Source organism: Adiantum capillus-veneris, chromosome 15 (genome assembly GCF_014529385.1).
Source record: "Adiantum capillus-veneris isolate H3 chromosome 15, ASM1452938v2, whole genome shotgun sequence".
NCBI lineage: Eukaryota > Viridiplantae > Streptophyta > Polypodiopsida > Polypodiales > Pteridaceae > Adiantum > Adiantum capillus-veneris.
Window position 1 is genome coordinate 28,546,309 of NC_140945.1, and position 17,694 is coordinate 28,564,002.

A 17,694-nucleotide genomic window follows, 5' to 3' on the forward strand; every position below is an offset into this window, starting at 1 on the left:
TGTCTTACATTTCATCTAAATTCGTGGTTTTATAATCGTTTATTAAGGGAGAACAACCTTCCAACAAAGGGTTGCAAAGAGACGTTTGCAAGATTGACAAGGGAATTGTGGAAATTTTGGAGAAGTATGAGGGCATTTTGAGAATTTTTGGAAAAAATTACCAAGTCAGAGGGGTACATTGGGTATTGTTGAGATTTAATGGGGTACTAGTACGGTCGATGGGCATACCCCGCCTCTGTGTGTGTGTGTGCTCGGAGGCTGCAGGGGACACTGCTGGTTGAAGCTCCTGCTGACAAGTGTCCTAGGGGAGGGGCTGGAATCCCTTCCCCCATTATAATTGTATAGATAGATAGATGGATTTTGGGAATCTCCTCACAAAAGCATTTTGGTAATTTCCCCTTATTTTCAAGGCCAATTCATTTTCTCCTTGTGAATAAAATTTTAAATCCTTGTGAATAAAATTTTAAATTGCCAGTTAGACACCCGTCAAGTGACAGCAAAGGAAGGAACAAGCAGCAAGCGTTTGCGCTCGAGAGCTTGAGGAATTAAATTTGCTCTGTGTTTTGAGCTCTCGTAAAGTAGGATTTTGGTTTCTAAGGAGCGTGCACAGATTCTCCCCTGCTGTCTTCTCTGGCCTCGCCTCGTATTATCCTTCAGGACATGGATTCACTTGCAAATGGGCAGACCAAGCAGACGGATATTGGAAAGCCCACAAACCCCATGGTCTCAGCTCTGCTATGTGACATGTACCAGTTCACCATGGCATATGCTTACTGGAAAGCTGACAAGCACCTTAATCGAGCAGTGTAAGTATGCTTCAGTCTTTCTAATTCTGGCTGCTTGGCTACAGTGTAGAACGTCTGACTTGACTGTGTGTGTGTGTGCACGCGCGCACCCATGTGTGCATGTGCGCGTTGTTGGTGGGGGCGGGGGAGTTTTCGCTCTTGTTTATCATGGAAAATACCGAGTACAGTGGACTTGGAACCCATATCCATGGGGCTTAATCTGTTGAACGAACAGATTTTCCAAGTTGCCTCTTCTTAGAGGGCAAAAGCAAACTTGAAACACTAAACCATTGAAGAGAGAATGGTATCAGTTAGCTTAAAGTGCTGTGACCAGTCTGTCAAGGTCCAGGGTCACGGTGCAAGGGATCCTGGTCGTTCATCTATTGTCATTTCCAGAGCAGAATAACTGCCCCCAATGATTGGTTCTTTGACAGCTCAGCATCTGGAATCTATACGGTGTGAGTCTGATCACTAGCATGCTACAGTCAAGGAGAGCTTGACACCTCAGCGTCTGGAAAAACAAAATCCTCAGCTCGCTTCAGCGATGGACACCTCCGCGGCGGGAAAAAGAAATGGCTCCTCTCCCCTGGACTCTTGACGGCTGGGAAAGGACTTCCACTGTCCGTGAAGGTCGGGAGTCAGGGGGCTGAGAATCTCACCCATCCATCTAGTGTGGCTTTTCCTGCGGAAGGGAGTGCTGCAGCCCCTGGATGCACGCCACATCAGTAGGTGGAATTGTTTTCGCCTTTTCCAATGATTGCATGGCAGGTCAGCAGTCAGAATTTCAACCAGCCTGCTACACATCAGCACACGGAATTTTCAGGGGGTGCATGCAATCACTACGTGACAATCAGCAGCCGGAATCTGTGCTCAGTCTCACCATGACCTGCAGCATCACTGTCACTGCCATCCGGCGCATGCCTATTGGCTCCCCTCCCCTCGACTCTCGAGGGCTGAGAATGGTCCCCTGGTAACCATTCCATGCAATCCCTGTTCCCCCATGGCTCCCCGCCTCCGCCGGTCGCCAAGGGGTCACAGGGATTAAGGGTCACCAGGGGACCATTCCCTACCCCTTCACAGTCAGGGGTCGGGGGGTTGAGCATCCTGGCCCTCCCTCTGCTGTACATTATTTTGCAGAATTAGGCTGCGCAGCCCCTTGGATACATGACACATCAGCATCGGGAACGGTAGGCTACTAAGCCCAATGAAATCATCGTACCTCAGCAGCTGGAATGCTCTGTCGTGCTGACACATCAGCAACTGGATCTACTGGTCGTGCAGCTAGAGTCTGAATCACTGCTGTCATGGATCTGCTGGTCGTGCAGCTAGAGTCTGAATCACTGCAGGAGCAGTGTCATGCAAGCATAGCATGCCACATCAGCAGCCGGGAGCCAATTGCTTTTGAGAGATTATTTGCTTTTGATTTTAACTCTGCTTTTAGCATCCCTTGTAATGTTTATAAGTGACCCAAGGGGGACTCACTCTGCAGAGCATCTGGACGTAGAGTCTAAGAGCGAGCACCCGCGGGTAGTTGTACTTTGCTCAAAGGTTAATATAAAAAGAAATACGGAAAGGGGCGTCAGTCTTTGGGGCCAATACTTTGGGCACGAAACTCCGTCGGCCCCCCCCCCCCCCCTTCTCTCTCTCCATTGAAGTTCAATGATTATGAAGTTTCTGGTCGTGTGTTGCTATTGATTTCTCACTTGGAGTGTCTAAACCGGTGACAGTGGTATCAGAGCACAAAACGATTCTTCTTCTACATAAGATCTGATCCTTTTTGCAGCACATGCAGACTTTTGTGAAAGAATCTTCGTGTCCTGACCCCGGACTCATAAGCCACTCCCACCCTTCATACATCGCGCATCGGGCACGCTCACGTCTTCATCGCTCTGTCTTACAGGGCATAAATCCATAAAGAATCCCTGATTACACATGGGTTCTCGTGGAGAATCCGACAAAGATAACACCTTTCAGTGGGCAAGCAAAAGAAAAGTTGAAATCCGGCGCAGGAACCGAAGAAAAGAATGAAGATTTTGAGAGATTCTTGGTGAAAATTTTTTGCCTAGATACGTCAACTGCAGGTTGACACGTATGTGAAAAGATTGATCAAGTACTCCATAGACCCGAGACTTGCGAAACACCTGAAGAATTACCGGATGATAAGATTTACTCGAGATGGCATGTGGCCATTGCTTCTCCTCTTAGATCACGAGGAAAGCAGAAAGGACCGACGAGTGAGAAAAGTAGAACCTGGACTTGCAAAAAGAGATGGACAAAAACTCTTGAAAAGAAGATGAACCAAAGGACCACCAGAAGGAGCTAAATTTGAGAGTTACAGAGCAGCAGCCGAGTGCGGAAGAAAAGAAAAGATGAAAACAAAACTGGTACCACATTGTGTGGGGCCTGACTCGAATCAGATGAACGGAAGTACAAAATTTTGCCGCACTTGGGGCAAAGTGAAAGATCCCGAAGCCCTCATTTTCTTTGATAAAGGAGCCAAGGCAAACTTCTTTTCACTTGAATTGGCGACTCGACTTGGAATTACGCGCGACAGGCTGAGGCCAAAGGCGGAGGTAGTTCTACCGTCACCCGGATGGGATGTTACCATTACGCCGATCATTGGAAAACTTCGTTTGCAATGTTAGGGGTGTTTAGGGCACGAGGAGTGTTATATCATGCCTTTGGAAGGGTGTGATGTCCTCCGAGGAATCCCTTGGTACCACAAGAACAATGTCGTGGTTGACTATCGGGCTAAGAAAGCGACTTTGACAAATGGAGGGCAAAGAGATTGTACTTGCTGAAATTCAGTTTCTTTACTTGATTTTTCTTGAGAGAACTGAATGATGATTGAAGGTCGAATATGTTTGACCTCGAAAAGGAACAACAAGATTTTTTGCAATAGAGGCCGACTCTTTCTTTAAAGACGTACAAAGCGAGTTACCTCCTTTATGTCGTGAAGATCACATGATTGATTCGTGGTAGTACACCACCGAACCGGCCACCTTAGAGAGTTGGTCGAGGCCAAGATAAGGAAACAATGAACCAGAACAGATTTCCACATTACGAGGATCGATGGTATACTCCACAGACTTCAGAATTCTACTCGCCGAATTGATATGAAGAGTGATTATCATCAGATCTGTATTGCTCCTAGAGACGTCTACAAGACAACTTTCAAGACGACTTTTTGGATTTTCAGAGAATACCAATCATTTGTGGGTTTTCCAGACATTGAGGAAGCATAAATTACTTATAAATGTCAAAAAGAAGGAGTTTTTCTTGCCTGAGATACATTTTTTGGGACACATCGTCTCAACAGAAAGGGTACAAATGGATCTGGCCAAAAGTGACACTATCTGCAATTGGCCTGACTTGAAGAATGTTCATGAAGTTAGAAGCTTTTGGGCTTGTGTTCTTACTACCAGAGGTTCATTTGGAAGTTTGCAGAGGTAGCTTCTCCTACGCACATTTTGACTCAGGAAGGAGTCCCTTTGTCGTCGGGATCAACAGAGGTGATTGCCTTTCAGACACTTGAGGAAAAAAACTGACTACTGGACCAGTGTTGGCTTTGCCAGACTTACAAAAGCCATTCGAAGTATACTGTGATGCTTGTGGTCGTAGTTTGGGAGGGTCTTAATTCAAGAAGGCCATGTGATTGCCCATGAAAGCCGATTGTTTTCAAGGCCAGAATTAACAACACAAATTTATGAGAGAGCTATTGGCAGTGATCCATGCTCTTACTCCGTGGCGACATTACCTACTCGGAACCGATTTGACGGTCTTTACTGATCATCAGAGTTTACACTACTACTTGTCATAGAAGCAGCTATCGGAAAAGCGATGCGGTGGGCTAACATCTTGTCACAGTTTCACTTCTAGATTGTTCATGTGCAAGGACAAAAAAACTTGGTGGCAGATGCATTTTCTCGGAAGCCCCTAGTCTTGGCTATATCCGTGAGTCAATATAGAAGCTTCGAGGTTATGGTTGATCAGTACGCCACTGATTCGGATTTTTTTTTTCCCATGTATTCACTCGAATACTGAATGCGGAGGTACTAGCAGGATATTCCATACGGGATGGCTACTTGATGAAGAAAACGATGTTGTGCCCTTCATCTTTGATCTCCCGAAGACCCAGAGTTGGCATGATGGCCTTTGGACGGTCATCAACAGATTGAGTAAGCAGGCTTACTGCTCTGCAGTAAAGAAGACAGTTAAGCCCGATCCTTTGGCAAAACTGTTCAAATATATTTCATGTCTGAGTCCATTGTTTCGGACAAAGATCCCTGGTCTACTAGTTGTTTTAGATGGCAATCTGGGAGAACATTGGCACGTGGTTGCAGTTCTCGTCCTCATTCCACCCGCAGACAGATAGGCAGTTGGAAATAGCCAATTCAATGGTTTTGCATTTGTTAAATTCTTCTTCTTTGGATGAGAAGACTAAATGGGAAAAGTATTTGCCCTTGGTGGAGTTTGCCTACCCCGACACACGGGGAAGGCGGCATTTGAAATGTTCCGGGTGCTAAGAAGCTTCTTCAATTTCTAAGCACCTAAGACGAGATTCTTTTGAAGAAGATTTTTGAAACAATGTCTAGAAGGCATGGAAGGCGATCAAGCCGTTTAAAGGAGGAGAGGTCGTCTTTTTTTGACAATGACCAGATCAACAAGAAAACCAAGGAGTTCAAGCTAGGGAATCAGGCCATGACACCCATCGCGCCCTTGAGTTTGTGCAACAGTTTGACGTCACCTTCTCTGGAGAGCAGTTCTTAGAACATTCCAAGGAGCAAAAATCTGCATCTTACTCTGTTGTTACGCAGAGAAACACATGCGACGTGGTTAATTTTTTTTTTCCCCAGGTCAACTTGGATATTAGATAAATATGCAAGAGATGTCATCACGCCTTGGCATCACTTGAAAATGACTGAGAAAGATACATTGGATGACTACTGCCAGAGGTTTCGGATACTTGTCGAAGATTCTTTTGAAAGACTAGATTGAGCAGTTTTGCTAAAGAGATTTAAGACTATGCTTTAAACCAAAAGTCTGACTCCATTCAGAGACTTACAGGACATGACTAAGCAAGGATTCGGAATGCATGCCGACTCATTGACTTATGCGACGGGCAGTATAGTATCCATCTCAAAACGGCAAGAGTATGCCAGTTAAGGGAATGAATCAAGGAAACCAGATGATAGCTTATCATAGGATTTTGGAGAATCAGAGGGTTCAGACGAACTAAGGAAACGAGATACAAGTTCATCAAAGGATTCCAGAGAAAGAGGAATCAGATGATAGTGCGTCTTAGGGTTTTGATGATTGATTGTGACATGCCAATGGACAAGGGAAGCGAAAGACGCTACCCGCAAGTCCTAGGGCACAAGGAAAGAAAGGAAAAAGGGAATCAGCTGGTAGATCAGAACATTCCCCAGACCCAGGATAAGATTTTTGAAGCCGACCAGTACACGAGGGACTTGGACCCTGCTTTTGCCAAGGTCCGGGAGGCTTTAGAGAAATCTCAAGAACGATATAAGAAGGCAGCAGATCGACATCGTCACGATTTGAAATTAAAGGAAGACGATTGGGTGCTCTTACGTTTTGAGAAGGCACGCCTAGGAAAACGAAAGGCAAAGGAGCGGCTTTTTCCAAAGCTTAGCATGAGGTATTATGGCCCTTTCCAGATTAAAGAAAAGATAAATAATGTCTCCTTTAGACTCAAGCTGCCCTATACTTGGAAGATTCACAATGCATTCCATGCGAGTCCATTGAAGCCTTATAGAGGTGATGTGCCAGTTAATGGGGAGCCCGATGAGCAACCCTAAGTGGAGGAAAGCGAGGAGATACTTGTTCCAGAACAGATTTTGGCACACAAGGAAAGAAAGATGAAAGGTAAAGTGATTTGGCGGTTCTTGGTTAAATTCAAGACACTCCTCAGATTTTGGAACTTTACCTTGAAGCATTCGGTTTAGCATATAGCATAGTCTACTCCGATAGAACCCCAAATTCAGCAAGGGTGAATCTAATGCATCGGGTTTGCACAAGAGGGGAGTCACTCCGCTCCTTTGTCAATGGATTACTTCGATTTTGAGTAAAGTCACTGATGTCCCCTTTGGGTTTCAGGGATACTAATGGGCTGACCAGTATTTTGCTGTAAGACTTTATGACACGGAATTCCCGAAAAAGAATATGATTGATTTGTACTTGACTTGTTTGAGTGCAAGAACTGAAAGACGAAATGACTGCAGCATTTCGGTCTCATAAATCTCTATAGACATGATCGCAATAAGGATTAGTTAATCCTAGGTCAGTGAGGTCCGGAATGGATCTAGATGCGATTACTAAATACATTGTTGATGGTCATGGTCTGAGATTTAGAATGAATTTTTTTTGTGATTTGTCATGTGATGTCCTGCGATGTTGAGTGATGTCCTGTGATGTGACTGTGGATTTGTACAAGTTATAGATGTGTCGTGTCTAGACAGTTTATGGCCTCTGTCTGTTTTGCAGGCGTAATCGAGGGCGATTACAATTCTGTCAAGAGGGGGGAAGTGTCACAAACTGATGACACGTGGTGACAATTTTGTCCGGACACACACAAGCTGATAGGCTGGCGGACTGATGCCGTGGCAAATTGTTCGAAATTTGCGCTGTCATGCTGACATGGCTGTCAATACGGATTTTTGCGTTTTGCACTGACAGCTGCTGACGTGGCAGGCTGTACGGATTTCCGCAAATCATGCTGGTTGATTTTACTGGCAGGTTTTGAGCCAATTGCTTTTGAGAGATTATTGCTTTTGATTTTCAGCTTTTGGGGCTCTGCTCTTAGCATCCCTTGTAATGTTTATAAGTGACTCAAGGGGGCTCACTTTGTAGAGCATTCGGACGTAGAGTCTAAGAGCGAGCACCCGTGGGCAGTTTTACTTTGCTCAAAGATTAATATAAAAAGAAATACCAAAACGGGTGCCAGTCTTTGGGGCCAATACCTCTGGGCACTGAACTCCGCTGGACTGTGTCGACTCTCTCTCTCTCTCTCTCTCTATTAAAGTTCAGTGATTATGAAGTTTTTGTTCGTGTTGCTATTGATTTCTCGCTTGGAGTGGCCAAGCCGGTTACAGAAGACCCACATGCAGTGGTGCAAGGCTAAAGCTCATTTCATGAATGAATAAACACAAGTCTATTTTGCATTACATCTCTCTTGTTTATGGTGAGCTTGTGATGGCTTAACAACAACTCAAGATTGTGTTTATGAGTCCAAGTTAATTGATCTTGGAACCTAATTCGCTTGAGTGATAATCTAGCCAACATACACTCACTTGTGTGCATTTTCCTTGGTGATGACATTACTCTTTCACAGCTTGCCCATTGAAGGAAGTCATGCCAAAAATTAGGACAGTAAGAGAGAAGGGGAAGATGGATTTCTATAGAGATGGGAGCGTGGTAATTCTAGAGCGACGCTCTACATGACGAGGTGAGACCTATGTGAGCAAACTTAAGATAGCAGCTTGGAACTGTAATGGGTCTCTTAGGACTTGATGTGGGTGCTTTTGAGGACAACTTCAGAGACATACATAGTTTTCTATTCGTCTTTGTTCAACAAGCTATCTCCTATTTGTACCCAAGCACATGTGGCATCAATTGACCTCCCCGACACATCGCTTACGTTGCACCTAGAGGGCAGTCCCCATTCTCTGTGTTAAATGATGATAGATGGGAGTTTTCCAAGGATGGCGGCATCATCCTTCTAGGGAACTTCAATGCCTGGACGGGTAATCTTTTGTGTGTCAAAGTCGACGATGCGGAAGCGTAGAGACCAAGGAGAGTGAGCACGAGAGAGAGAGAGAGAGAGAGAGAGAGAGAGAGAGAGAGAGAGAGAGAGAGAGAGAGAGAGAGAGAGAGAGAGTCTCCTGAACCAATCAACCTTGGCAATGAATAATTGAGTATGTAATACAATGTAGGCAAGGGGTTGCATACATAGCAACCTGAGTAAATTGCCCTACCCAGACTTAGACAAATAAGTAAAATAAATACCTAAAAGCCAAAATAAATAATGGGACCACATTGGGCAATTCACTTGAGATGCCATAACACTATATACCTCAGAGGAGATGCTGGCAGAGTTAAATGTCAATGATATGGGACTTGACAGACGTTCACATGATGAGGAGTTTAGAGAGTATAGGAAGTACCTGACGGAGATGGGGAGTGCACATGGAGTAGCTATCCTTAATGGCCTACGGAGATTTCCCGCAACAGTGGGCTTCACTTGTTTCTGCACAGACATGGGGCCATCACAGTGGGTTATGGCTCAGCCGAGCTTTATCTATGATATTCAAGATTGCATAGTTGGACCTAGGTCAATGGATCTGTAAGGTGCAGCGGAAGTGAATGTTGAACTTTGCTCAAGATGAGTGCTCCGAACTGTGCTCAAGGTTCCTTTTACTTACGGAAGGGAGAGCCTTCCATTCCTTTAGTGAGAGAGTGCAATGGACACAAACAAAGTGGTGAACACTGTGAATGAAGTGCTGAGATTGAGAGATAGGGAGAGAAGAATACGACACCAGAATGTTGTCAAACCCTCCTCCGAAGGCCCCACTCTCTATGGCGAGAGTGGTCTACTATTGATTGCACAAATCTGTACAATGCTTTGGACTTGCCGACGATGAGGACGACGACAAGACGGGCTGAAATCTGAAAACGCTAAGGGTGAAATCTGCAAATCTTTATCTGCTGAATTTTGACTCTATGTCGACGACGATGCGACGATGACGCGCTGAAAATGCAGATGCTGAAATCTGTGTTTTCCGGGCTTAATTTGCGAACTTCGCGGGATCTGACCATGCGGCGAGGATCTGCTGCGAGAAGGTGTGGTCTGCGAGGTTTGGGGGCTCTAGTGCGGGGTCTAACTGTTGAAAACTGAAAACGCTGGTCTACTTGTTGGTTCTGTCGCAAAAATCTGGCGTGTTGCTGTCTTCGGGGCTGATTTGCTGTGCAAAAACGCCAAGGTTGGTCTGTGTGATGAAAACGCTAGGTCCTTGCTTCTGATGCAAAAACACTAGGCTTGCTGGGGGTCGTGCTAAGAAGGTGCCTGTTGAGATCGAGTTCGTGCTGCCTCTTCTGCCCATAAGTGCTAGCGCTAGGTTTCTATATATACAAGCTTATCAAATTTCCCCTACCTAGTTCCCAATAAAAGTCACTTAAAAAGAATAAGTGAAAATTGGCTAAAATAGGGAAAATAGGTCTATGCATTGTAAAAATGCTTCTGATGGGTTCTGACTGTAATTTGATGGTCATGCTGTGTGCAGCCAGAGGATATGCATCTACTCTGAGTGTTTGGACATGCAGGGTTTGCGAATAGACTCACAAAAGTGCCAGATCACTTCCTATTCTAGACTGACTGAATTGAACTGAACCCTTGTCATGAAGTAGCTTGTCCAGGTACACATAGGGTTAGATGTGCATGTGACATCCCCTCCTTTTCAAAGTGAGGTACTGGTACCGAACTGTATCGAGGGAGATCCCCAACAACGTCCTAGAAAGGACTCTTCGCCGGCCCACTCTGAAGCGTGGGTCATACGATACTTGAACTTCAGAAAGGTCTGCAGCGCTTGCTTCTTTGGGCCGCGCCGAAAGCGACACAAAGTCATCTGTGGCTCCTTCAATGCTTCAACTTCGTCTATAGTCATGCGGCTACCTTCTTTAAGAATCTCTGAGGATGAAAATTCCTGAAACCACTTTCAACACAAAAACATGAACATACCCATTCCATGTAAAGTGACTGAAAAAATTCTAATCTTTCGAAAAAACTGTGCATGCAATGCAGATGAACAAAGTGACGTAGTGCCAAACCGTTCATCAAACACACGCAAACAATGGGGTCGAATCTTGACTTTCTGACATAATCCATCAAATGTGGCAGACCACAATGGAAAAGCCGATGCTTGATGCTCAATTCTTCTTGTGCTCTTTCTGATACTGTGTCATGCCAAGGAAGAGACATGGAACATGAATTCCTTGAATGCAAACATTCCATCTTTTCATGAGTAATCCGCATACATTCGTGCTCGTTCATGAGTGAATGGTGTTCATCGTACCATATGTCATGCCTATGAAAAGGGATCACATAAGGGCGGTGATTAAAATACAGGAAAGCATCATGAATGAAACACTTGAACAATGCGTGTTGACTAATCATTCGTACACACAATACTTCATGTGAGAGTTCTTTGGATCTCGACTCGAGAGCCAAGATCGGTTCTTCGTGATTGGTCGAATCTTCCTATGGGGGTGCTGTGGACCTTGACTTGAGAGCCAAGATCGATTCTTCGTGATTGATCGAATCTACAATGAGGTTAGCTTCACTAGACAAAGTATCAACTAAACCATTATCCTTGTGAACAATCACAGTTTCTTCCTGCAAATCATCATGCTTGTGAGAAATCACATCTTGATCATGCAAATCATGTGTGTCATGCTTTGGAAAAGAAGAGATTGATAGAGTCTCTGTTTCCGGATTTTTTACCATCTTCACCTGCACATTAGAAATGAGAGATGAAGAATCAACAACGTGCTCTCCACGATTGACAAGGGGAGAGTCACTTTTGGCATTGAAAATGAACGTCTTTTCCGCCCAATCAATGAGAGGGTTATGCTCATGAAACCATCGAATGCCCAAAAGCATATCACATCCTGAAAGAGGAGAGACTACAAATTTTTTGCGGAAGGACACTTGTTGAACAGTGAACAAAACATCAAGGCACTCTTGCGTGATGAGAGTCCATACCGGGAGAGAAGCCAGACGCCTCGAAAGGAGACGTCTTGCGAACCTCCAAGCAGACTCTTTCGACAAGAGAGTCACTAATCAAATCATGCATACTGCCTGGGTCAAACACTATGACAAAACGCTGACCATTCACATGACCATAACACTTAATGAGGGACTCATCAATGGGAGGATCATGAGAGACTTGGGTCACACTCGTGTTCTCATTTATTGCATTGACAGAGGAAGTGGGTTCTGTGGGTTCTTTAGTTTCATTAGATTAAAGCTTAGGACATGTTTTTTTTATGTGACCCTTGATGTGACAATGAAAACAACGATCTTCCTTAGAATAAATGCTTTGTTCTTCCGACGTGATGTATCCTCCTAAAATTCCTTGTTCTGCTTTTTCATCAAGAGTGAGCTTAGGTTTAGCAATTGTGTTAGCTTTACCCTTAGGTTCAATTGAAGTGTTCTTTTCTGAGAGAGTATTGGAAGGTTGGTTAGAAGAGTTACCGTTTTTACCATTCTTACCGTTCTTACCGTTCTGAGGGTTCTGAGAGGTACTTGTGGAAGTCTTGTTTTCCTTAGGGTTTCCCTTGTTGTGCTTCATCTCCTGTGCGAGAGCAATCGCTACCGCCTTGTTGAGATCGATTGGGTCGAAGACTTCGACATCATACTTGATATACTCGTCCAATCCATAAAGGAAAGCCTCCTTGTTCAGCATCCGATTTGCGTAATTGGGTGCCTAGTTGCAAAACACGAATAGAGAAAGACATAACAGGCATACCATTTTGCTTGAGACCGCGCCAATCGCCTTTCAACCGTGCTAGGTACTGTGGGGGCATAAACCGCGCCTTGAGCTTGTCTTGGAAGTCGGCCCAATTGAAGGAAAGGGGTTGCCTTCCTCGACTTCCTCTATGTGCGCGGTCAACTGTGCTTCTTGCTATGTGTGGTACCAATTAATGGCATCATCGGCAAGGTACATAGCTGCCGTCAAAACCTTGCTATTTCCTGTCTTCTTAGTTGTCGCAAAATAAGCATTAAATTGATGCAACCAAGAATGAATAATTGTAGCATCTATCTTACCATCATACTTACTGAACTGGATCTTCTCTGTGACTAGGTTGTTGGAGTCCGAATCTCGGCTTGCGCCACTTGATTAACTACCAACATCTTTGGCCGGCTCGGATTTTGAGGTGTGAGCCTCTTGGACAAACTCTTGTATGCATAGGTCTCTCTGCACCTCTCGATCTGCCTCCAAGGCCGCTCGTCTATCTTCGGCTTCCAAGCGCGCTTGCTCACGCTCATGCTCAATAGCCGCCTTTCTTTCTTCTTTTCTTTCTTTTCGTTCATCGCGCTCGCGTTCCAAGGGAACGCGAGTCGCTTCTTGTCGTGCCATCATGTCCATCATCGACTTGACCAAAGCCTCCATAGGATGCTTCTTGTTGTGCCATCATGTCCACCATCGACTTGACCAAAGCCTTCATAGGATTTGGTGCAAACCGTGGCGTAGATGGGGAAGGGGGAGGGTTGGAAAAACCTCCTGGTGGGGAGAATTCTTCTTCACCTTCTTCATGCCCATCACCTTCATGCAAAGTATCCATTCCGCTTCGGGCGATGACCATCCACTAAAGTTTTGGGTTCTTAAGTTCACGAGGAACTTGGGTTCTTGTGGGTCTTGGGTTCTTGAGGTTCTTCTTTCGCTTGCAATCTGTGTTAGAGAAGGATCTTTTCTTCACCCGAGTTCTGCTCTTTTCCGCGGGCGCACCCCTTGCCGGCCTTGCGCTCACACCAAGGTTGCTTTTTCCCACCTCACGTCGGTTGGCCGGCCGCTAAGTGCACGGTCCGCTCTCAATGAGTGAAAAGAGGCACAAGGGGAGGCTGGACAAGCCCTTCTTTCTTGGGTTTCCTGTCACTCTTCAAAAACACGATTAGGAATCGACACGCCCAAGAGGACTTGGGTTACGTACGATCACAACAAGCACAAAAATTCTTGTGGTTCTTTCCTTGAGTGATACAAAACACTGCCAAAGCTCTGATACCAATGTAAGGTGCAGCGGAAGTGAATATTTAACTTTGCTCAAGATGAGTGCTCTGAATCGTGCTCAAGGTTCCTTTTACTTACGGAAGGGAGAGCCTTCCGTTCCTTTAGTGAGAGAGTGCAATGGACACAAACAAAGTGGTGAACATTGTGAATGAAGTGCTGAGACTGAGAGATAGGGAGAGAAGAATACGCACCAGAATGTTGTCAAACCCTCCTCCGAAGGCCCCACTCTCTATGGCGAGAGTGGTCTACTATTGATTGCACAAATCTCTACAATGCTCTGGACTTGCCGACGATGAGGACGACAATAAGACGGGCCGAAATCTGAAAACGCTAAGGGCTGAAACAGGACCATTTTTACAGTGCATATACCTATTTTCCCTATTTTAGCCAATTTTCACTTTCTTTTTAAGTGACTTTTGTTGGGAACTAGGTAGGGCAAATTTGATAAGCTTGTAAATATAGAAACCTAGCGCTAGCACTTATGGGCAGAAGAGGCAGCACGAACTCGGTTCAACAGGCACCTTCTCAGCAAGACCCCCAGCAGGCCTAGCGTTTTTGCATCAAAAGCAAGGACCTAGTGTTTCCTTCACACAGACCAGCCTTTGCGTTTTTGCACAGCAAATCAGCCCTGGCGACAGCAACACAGCAGATCTTTGCGACAGAACCAACAAGTAGACCAGCGTTTTCAGTTTTCAGCAGTTAGACCTCGCAGTAGAGCCCCCGAACCTCGCAGATCTCACCTTCTCGTAGCAAATCCTTGCCGCACGGTCAAATCAGCAAGTGTTTGCAGATTCAGCCCGCTATTCGCAGATTTCAGCATCCGCGTTTTCAGCGCGTCATCGTCGCATCGTCGTCATCGACATAGAGTCAGAATTCAGCAAATAAAGATTTGAATGGATGGAAGAGCATGAACTGTCAGAGTCACCAAATGTATTGCAGCTTTACCTTGAAGCCTTTGGGTTACAACCTACCTATGCCCCAACCCAACGTGTGCAAAGGAGGGGTAATGATAGAGCTAGTACATCAAATGTACATATGAATTCAATGTAATAGATGGAAATGACAAAAGTATGAAGGTCTCATTAAGTCATTTGTATCTATGTGTTACGACCTTTCTTGCGGATACATGCGATGATAAAAGAGTGTTAATAGCACAAGATCATTAGTGACGTGTATTTATGGTATGCAATCGAGGACGTTAGCGATTTCAAGAGGGGGGTACATCACGGGGACGTGGCAGCTGTTAACTATGTCATGAGGACGTGGCAACTGCTAACCTTCTTGGTTTCTTTCCAATGATTTTTGTTTTATTTTTTAGACCCTCTTTTTGAACTAGCAAACGGTCGGACATTGGATGGCCAATGTGAACGGTAGTTTCACCCGCAGATCGGAAGTGGTCGGCACTGGAATTCGTATAGTAGGAGGATGTCTAGGCTCAGAGCAAGATCATATAGGTCCCTTTGTCGCACTTAGCAAGTTGGTGGATATCAGGAAGTGAACTCAATAAAGGCACAAAGTCAAGTTGGGACTACCAACAGAAATTTTCCGATAGTTGGGCCACATTGCACTTTTGGATGCGGTCCCAATGAGAATAGATGGTCAGATGACCAGTGGGAGCCCAACGGAATCATTTCCTAAAATTTAGGGAACTGCTATTTTGGGCCATGAAATGTGTTCGCATCATTACCTCCGGTATGACTAGGGGAACATTTTACAACTTTGTCGCGAAGTCAACTCGGCAACTAGTTGGGAGATTTATAAGCGGCAAACCTGAAACAGGAAAATGCTTGTAAATGCGCCAAGTTGCAGATTCTCATGGACTCGCCTCTTACAAAAAAATCAGCGCTGAATTTTATGCTGGGAGAGGCCTCATTTTGGTTTTTGTCACGGGTTAAGAGCTATGGAGTGCTTTCTTTCCCTCTCATGTACAGTGTGGTGCTAGGAGTGATGCCTTGCACGCTACACACTGCTCCCTTTCTCCCCTACGTGCAGTTATGTGATGCCCCACAAGAGGGCCCTTCATTTGATTGATGTACAAGTTTGGGTTCATGCTTTTGTGCTGAGGCAAGAGCCTCCTTGAGCAGGAACAGGGGTAGCTAGTTGCTCCAAAGCAGGCACCGGTGAGGGTCATAACCTCACCGTACAGGTGCAAATTCAGCGCTATGTATGCGCAAAAAATTGACCGTTTTTCAGGCATACGGACGCCAGAACCGGCAGAGGACAGCTATGGGACTGGTTGGGACGGAAAACATGGCGAAAATCAGTAAAGACAGCGAGCTGAATTTACTCTTTTTGGGTTGGAGTCAGAGGGTATACGCCAGTGGCAGTGAATTCTAGCAGGGGAATTGGTTTCATTCAAGTTTTGGGGCTGTTATGCTACCGAAAGTTGGTCAAATCACGTAGTATCTAGGGGGATACAGGGAAGGGATTCCCAGGACTCTACTTTGTAATTTACCCTCTCAAAGAATAAAGAAATACTGAAAGGGGCGCCAATTTTGGGGCCTATAGGTTGTCGATGTCTCCTCGGGGCATTCTAGCTTTTGAGCCGTGTGTGCGCCTAAGTGTTTCCCGTCGCAGGTTTCCTTTGCACGTTCTCTGTGTGTGTGTCTAAAGTAAAGAATTTCGGGTGAAATCCAAAGCCTACCGCCCTACGGACCGGTTTCAGTGTTCCTAGTGCGTCGGTACTAATAGTCATTGTCTGCTAAGACAGTTTATGGCCTCTGTCTGTTTTGCAAGCGTAGTCGAGGGCGATTACAATGCTTTCAAGAGGGGGGTATGTCACAAACAGGCGACGTGGCGTGCCCTTAGTACACACATATACCCTCCCTTGGCACACAGTCCGGAAATGTTGGCTGCTCCTCAAATTCACTCGAAGGGTGACATGGCATGTCTATACGGACTGGCCCGGAAAAACCGGCGCAAAACGTGGGGATGCTGACACGTGGCAGCATCGGCAGCTTTTGGGGTTTGCTTTTGGCTACGCAATCTTTACGCCAAGCAAGAGAAAGAGAGATAGGGCCTTGATGCTTTATTTAACAAGGCTTTTAATTTTCAGCTTTTGGGGCTCTGCTTTTGGCATCCCTTGTAAACCTATATAATAGTGGCTTGGGCTCCCACTCCTCAGAGCACCTGGACGCAGAGTCTGAGAGTGAGACCCAACCACTCTATTGTACTTTTGCAACATATTAATACAAAAAGAAATACCTAAAGGGGCGCCGGTCTTTGGGGCCAACATCTCTAGGCACAAAACTCCGCCGCGGGCCATTGTCGAATCAACTGTGGACTGTGAACTGTTTTGAAGTGAATTCTTGTCGTGTCGCGGTAGAATCTTGGATTGGAGTGTCTGTCACGAGGACGTGGCAACTGTTAACTATGTCATGAGGACGTGGTAACTGCTACTTTAGTTGTTGGTTTCTTTTCACTGGGTTTTGTTTTATTTTTGAGACCCTCTTTTTGAAGTAGCAAATGGTCGGACATTGTATGGCCAATGTGAACGGTAGTTTCACCCGTAGACGGGAAGTGGTCGGCATTAGAATTCGTATAGTAAGAGGATGTTTAGGCTCAGAGCAAGATCATGTAGGTCTCCCCGTTGCACTTAGCAAGTTGGTGGATACTAGGAAGTGAACTGAATAAAGGCATAAAGTCAAGGTGGGACTACCAACTGGAAGTATCCGATAGTTGGGCCACATTGCACTTTTGGATGCGGTCCCAATGAGGATAGATGGTGAGATGACCATTCAGAGCCCAACGGAATCATTTCCTAAAATTTAGGGAACTGCTATTTTGGGCCGTGAAATGTGTTCGCGTCATTACATTCGGTATGACTAGGGGAACATTTTACAACTCTGCTGCGAAGTCAACTGAGCAACCAGTCGGGAGTTTTTTAGGCGGCAACCCCGAAACGGGCAAATGCTTCTAAATGCGCCAAGTGGCAATTTTTCATGAACTTGCCTCATGCAAAAAAATGGGCACTGAATTTTAAGCTGGGAAGAGGCCTCGTTTGCATTTTGTCACAGGTTAAGAGCTATGGAGTGCTTTCTTTCCCTCCCATGTACAATGTGGTGCTAGGAGTGATGCCCTGCACACTACACACTGCTCTCTCTCTC

At 45.4% G+C, this 17,694-nt stretch overlaps 1 protein-coding gene across 1 annotated transcript in view; it reads left to right on the forward strand.

Annotated features, from left to right (window-relative positions):
* The first annotated feature begins 481 nt into the window (after positions 1 to 481).
* The window catches only part of LOC147440439 (nicotinate phosphoribosyltransferase 2-like), a 136,105-nt gene continuing 118,892 nt past the window's right edge, over positions 482 to 17,694 (forward strand). Inside the window, exon 1 of the mRNA XM_086530175.1 lies at positions 482 to 806. Within this exon, the coding sequence (XP_086386301.1) occupies positions 661 to 806 (146 nt within the window). The 5' untranslated portion in view covers positions 482 to 660. The remainder of the gene's footprint in view (positions 807 to 17,694) is intronic.